Source organism: Belonocnema kinseyi, chromosome 8, assembly GCF_010883055.1.
Source record: "Belonocnema kinseyi isolate 2016_QV_RU_SX_M_011 chromosome 8, B_treatae_v1, whole genome shotgun sequence".
Lineage (NCBI taxonomy): Eukaryota > Metazoa > Arthropoda > Insecta > Hymenoptera > Cynipidae > Belonocnema > Belonocnema kinseyi.
Genome location: NC_046664.1, coordinates 74,338,835 through 74,344,850, shown reverse-complemented (window position 1 = coordinate 74,344,850; position 6,016 = coordinate 74,338,835). Strand labels below are relative to the sequence as shown.

Here is a 6,016-nt window from a genome sequence, read left to right as displayed (position 1 = left end):
AGCTCCTATAATATTTTACTTCTTGTTTGTGATCCGCGATTTCTGAAGACTCCATATCTTGTAAATCACTTTCATAACATCGGTTACAGACATCAGTACGCGCCAACTTAAATGCAAAATTTAAGTTGTGGTTAAAATAGTCGCGATACGTTTTCTCCGCAATCGGAATCGTACAATTATTTTGCGTCACGGCTGCATAGTATTCAATATATTGACCGTACAAGTTCCTCAGATTTAATTCCGGATTAGTGAAATAATTTAACAAAGACGATTCTCTTGAATAATGCGATTCTTGATGTGGCATTGAAGTACAGTGTTCTTTTATTAACTGCTTAACCTCTTCTGTTAGCCTAGTAGTACGATTTTCATGCTTCCCCCTACCGTCTTCAAAACTTTTATTCTTCAATATCTTCTCTTGGATAGTTGCGAATTTATATTTAGATAAAGTCAGAACACCTGAAAGAAATCCCTTGCACACAGGGATATTTTTTTCATCCGTACGAAACGTATACATCCACGTTATTAATCTGTGACGCTTGATAGAATTAATTTTGTTAACATCCTTGCATTTTAACATGGTGCTAAGAAAGAGAGATTGTTTATGGTAATCTCCCAGATTCCAAAATTTTGTATGAAATTTTCTCTGTACTTTACTTTCAATATTTTCATGACATTTCTTTTTGCAACAAGATTCGACAGTCTGAAAACCTTTACTTGGAACAAGCTTTTGGGATACAGAAACGTATTCATCGCCCTGCAAAACGAAAGAAAACTTACGAATACTATATATCCTTATTTCTTTTTTCTACGGAAGTGCATAATTAATATACAATATATTTACTGTGTCATTTACTCCAGAAAATAGTAACTTTATACGACTTACAGGGGCAAAATGGTTAAAACAAATAAAAATTGTTTAAATAATGACTAAATATCTCGAGCAAGAAATATTATTCTTGAAATCTATCAACTGTAGCATTTATCCCAAAAATAATAATTTTTCACGATTTACTGGTGGAACAAAAAATTATTTTAACAAAAAGTAATTGCTTAGATAATTCAAAATTAGTAATAAAATATTTGGAAACTTGTCACTTATCGAATAAAAATTATTCATGTTGAAAAAGTTCCAAAAAATACCGTCTTTAGCATGAATTTTACATAAAGCTTCTATTTTGCATTTTTTGGGGCATTTTCCGGGCATATTATAAGGGCATTGTGGGAGTCAACATTGAAATTTTTTGAGTAAAAATTATTCCTTGAAAATTTCTTAAGAGGTGACTTAACTTTAATTTACAAAAAGTTGATAAGAAGTACTATTTTTGTCTATTTTTTCGAAAACCAAGCTTTTCCCATATAAAAACCCACGTTAATTTCACGGGTTAATGCTGAAAATTTGAAAAAAATGAGGAATTTCTTTTTCCGTTAAACGAACAAATTAGGTGGATCGATCACCAAAAATGAAAAGTCGAATTTTTACAGGTATAAATTTGGACCACCATTTATTATTTTTAATAAATAATGTATATTACGTCTAATATTAATTATATAATATTAATATATATGAGTATTATATTGAATATATTTTGCAAATTATTTCAAGTTACATTACAACGTATAATAAAATTCATATACATTCGTATGCTAAAAGTATATTATTTTACAAACATTTTTAGCCGTGTTTCTGTCCAGGGATATCAAAAAGAAAATCCAAATATAATATTCAAATATAAATTTATGTACCTTATTTCTACAAGTTTTGCGCACATTCCGTGTCCACGAATTTTCTTCTCTTAATCTTTTTCTGGCACGAGTTGGCTTTGATATATTATCCATTTTGAAAATAGAAAAACCACTGCTTTCTTGTAAGTACGTTTAGCGCGAAAAACACTTTTATGAGATATTTTTTAATAGGCTCTGTAATTTCTTTAAATGTGCACTATACAAAGAAACATGCAGAAATGACCACTTGGTTTACATTTTGTACATTGTGGCATTTCAAGGTCTCACAAGCATAGCTTTGTTTACATTTTTTGGAAACAAAGCAGAATGCACTATGAAAAACTGCCCTTAATAAATCTAGTTTTCATTATTTTAAACTTTGAAGAATTTCTATCTTCATTTTTTAATAAGCCTAAAAAGTAAAATCGCATATGTTGATAAAAAAAACATAATTTTTTAGTACTTATTACATTTTCATTGTGCGCCTTGAACGATCTGCCGGTCGCACTCGATTACCCGAGCGCTGGAAAGTATCAATCTCCAATTTTTGAAACGTTATAAAAAAAATTATTACCCTATTTTTATGTCATTATTAGAACTTTTAACCTACACAGTTACTCTAAGAACATTAAAATGCTTCAAGGGGCCAACCAAACGGAGCGCCAGAATTCTATAACCGGTTATTGCATGTAACCCCTCAATTATTGAATTTCAAACCGGAATTTCAAACCTGCGTTTATTGTGTAAATATTTTTAAATCGTTTTCCAAAAAAGTGGAATAATTATATCAGTAAAATTATACTTACCACAATCACCAACTTAAGTTGTTTGGCTTCTGTCAAAACAGGTTTGTATACGACATATACAAGTATAAGACCTAGTACCCAAAAATTTGACAACATTTGTTTCTCCTATAAATTTGAACCAAAATGTATAAGAATAATTAATGAGAATGATATATTATCATAAAGTTTAATTTTATATTATCAATTAATTAATTTATATATTATCAGTCTCATAACACGGTGGACACTAGACGGAAACAACTGGAAAATGACAGTGATTTTTTTACGGGAAATTTTACAAATTTTTAAAAGAAAAATATGTTTAATCACTTTAAAAATAGACATTTTAATATCACATATATTTTAAAAGAATAGGTTTTCAATTTTTTAAACAAATTTTAAGTTCAGTAGTTAACTTTTTTTTATGATATCATTCTATTTACAATGTGTTATTCTAAATTCTTTTACTTTTACTTTATGTATTTACAATTAATTGAAAAATAATTGATTTTACAGGTAGATTCTGAAACCGCTCTAAATTAAATAATGTACAGAATTTAACATTAAGAATTAAACTGTTTCAAGTCTAATTTTTTAATTTTTAAACAAATTAAAGTTGAATTAAACGTTTCTAAACTATTTTCAATTTTGCAATAACTTTAAAGGAATTGTTACATAATTCAACTTTTTTATCAAATTTAAAATTCAAAATTCAATTTAAATATTGTTTTAGTCGCGAATGTTCCATCTTTAAACCATTTGACTTGTAATTTTCTTAATTGGGAAGAGAAAAGCGATGTGATATTTGGTAATATTTTACTTTCAACTGAGACCCTGTATTTAGAAATCAATTTTTATTTTTCTATTTAAAAATATGAATTTTGTAAATGGAATAATTCATTAAAAAATATAGATTTTTGCAGATTTTGAACGAAAAACTATGAAGCTTATTTAAAAATTGTGAAAGTTTTTAAAAGAATACGACAATTTTCTTAAAATTCCAAAGGAAATTGAAAAAGCTTCTTGATTTAAAAAAAAATTAATTTTAACAGAATGTTTTGAAAGATATCAAAAGATTTTCCAAAAATGTCACAAAAGATTCTGGGGGATTTTCTAGAAATTTAAAAAATTTTTCAGGATTTAACAAATACTTTAAGACAAATTCAAATCACTTTAAAAAGTATTTCGGAATTTTGAAAAAAGTTAATCATAAATTACAATGTTTTTAGACGACAAAAAAGTTCCCGTTTAAAGATCTTGCGTTATATTTAAAGATTCAAAAGAATTCTAATAGATTTCATTTTAAACATTTTTAGAACTCTTAATATTTAAAAATGTTCATTATTTATTTTTAAGAGTTTAAAACTATTGAAGAGCGTGGTTTTAAATTATCCTTTTAATTATCAGGATTTAAATATGAATGAAGGGATTTTTACAAGTGGAAATATTATTGATTTTGATAACGGTTTAAAGCATATACGTCTTAAGTGCATTCAATAAAATTATTTAAAAAAAATTAATTCCTTAATGGCAAAAAGTCATGCAACATTATTTCAAAGTTATAAAATCTCTTTTAAATCGACAAAATTTACAGAAATTTATTTGAATTTACATATAAATACCTTTTAAGTCATAATTCTTTTTAATCCCTCTTAATTCAGTTGTATTCGTTGGAATTCTGTTATAATGCTTTACATTATTTTCAATTTCAAATTAAATATTTTGCTATTATTTAGCCAAGTACAATTTTTCCTATAAAAAGACATTCTTTGCAAGATTTTTGTTAATTTATCAAAAGCATTTTAGGTTCTTGCAAAATGAAGATAGTTGATGGATTTAGCACTAAAAATCGCACAAGAAAAAATATTTCTGAAAAAACATGGATTTATGTTTAGAACAATATCTGGAGACACTCACGTGATGCTGGAATCTTTTCGAAAAAACTGGTTGATCACTGTCTAAGATGAGTGTGCGTAACAATGATTTAAGTAGTAAAAGACATTCATGTCACGGCCAGAGTGATATGGAAAGTCATTCCGCTACACACCGAAATGAATATTTGTCTGTTTTATTAAAAACATGTGTTTTTAACTAATATTCGTACTAGAAATATCTGAATGGAAAATTTTGAACGCACAGATGCATGGTGGGAAATATTATGTACAACTTTTATTTGTTTAATGCAAATTATGAATAAAACAAATACAAATTTTACACTCATAAATCTAACTTGGAATAGTGAATTTGAACAAAAAATTCTGACTTTGAGCAGTAAATATTTGGCTTTAGAACAGAAAACCTTGTAAAGAATTATAATTTTGTCTTGCAACACGTAATTATTAACGTGAGACCGGCAAATTTAAAATTGAGTATATGTCATCTGATTTAAAAAAATTGAGTTTAGAACAAAAATTCCTATTCAAACTGAAAATTTGAGAGCTTTTTTAAACTTTTTGTTCCAAATCATAATTGGCTTAAACTTATTAATTTTTTTCTACAAATAATTGACAGAATTTAATACTTTCAAATTTTAGAAAAGGGAGTGGCTATATTTTTGAATTGAAATAGAAAATATTTCAAATTATTGTAATTCTGACTCGGAGGAGGGAGTGTTTGACAAAAATATAACTGTGAATTGAAATGGAAATTTCCATAAAGAATTACAGTTTAGAATATGAAGGAAGGAATTTCTGTAAATAAATATATCTTTAATTTCGGTTTCACTTGAAAAAAGGAATAGCCGTTCAGAATTATAATTTTTATTATCAAATGGAAGTGTTAGACTTTAAGTAAAGAATTTAATTCGTATTGAAAAGTGAATTTAACAGAATACATGTTGGAATCAGTATTCGTCACAATTTGAAACTTCTTTTATCCGAATTTTGAAATTAAAATTATTTCTTGAAAAAAAGACCCTACTCCATCTTCACTCCATTCCCAATGGAGTGAAGATGAAGTAGGATCTTTTTTTCAAGAAATAATTTTAATTTAAAAATATTATCTTCCATCTAGTCTTATTAAGACGTTAAGCTTTTTATGTTATTGAAGATTCTTAACTTGATCGATATTGCATTGTGTAGATTTTCTGCCTTCATGGTTCGGAGGATTGATCTACCGTCGGTAAGGTACAATTCTGAAGACGTTAGAAAGTCTGGTCGAGAGAGATATCTGGGATGCGGTACTTTTGGCCTCACCGCTTTGGGGGGCGTCCAAAGTGGGGTATTCTGTAGCCCCTTCTGTGGTGCATGGTAGTGGATGGTCTTCTCCATAGGCCTAATAAAGAGAGGTATTATACTAAAAGATATGTGGGTGACTTTATAATCCTAGTTAGGAGGGACCATCTGGAAACGTAGGTGGACCTTTCGAGGTCGGCGCTGCGCATCGTAGAGCTCTGGTGCGATAGCACAGTCCTAGATAGCAAACTGAACTGGGCAAGCACCTGGAGACACAATGCAGGAAATTCGTCATGACTTTTTGAATGTGTAGGAGAGCCTTTGGGTTGACGTGGT

The 6,016-nt window shown here is 28.4% G+C and overlaps 1 protein-coding gene across 1 annotated transcript in view; it reads right to left on the bottom strand.

Moving 5' to 3' along the window:
- LOC117178549 (venom acid phosphatase Acph-1-like) overlaps positions 1-5,776 on the bottom strand; it is a 12,714-nt gene extending 6,938 nt beyond the window's left edge. The window contains exon 1 of the mRNA XM_033369977.1: positions 5,702-5,776. Coding sequence (XP_033225868.1) covers positions 5,702-5,776 — 75 coding nt within the window. The remainder of the gene's footprint in view (positions 1-5,701) is intronic.
- Between the last annotated feature and the right edge of the window lie 240 nt (positions 5,777-6,016).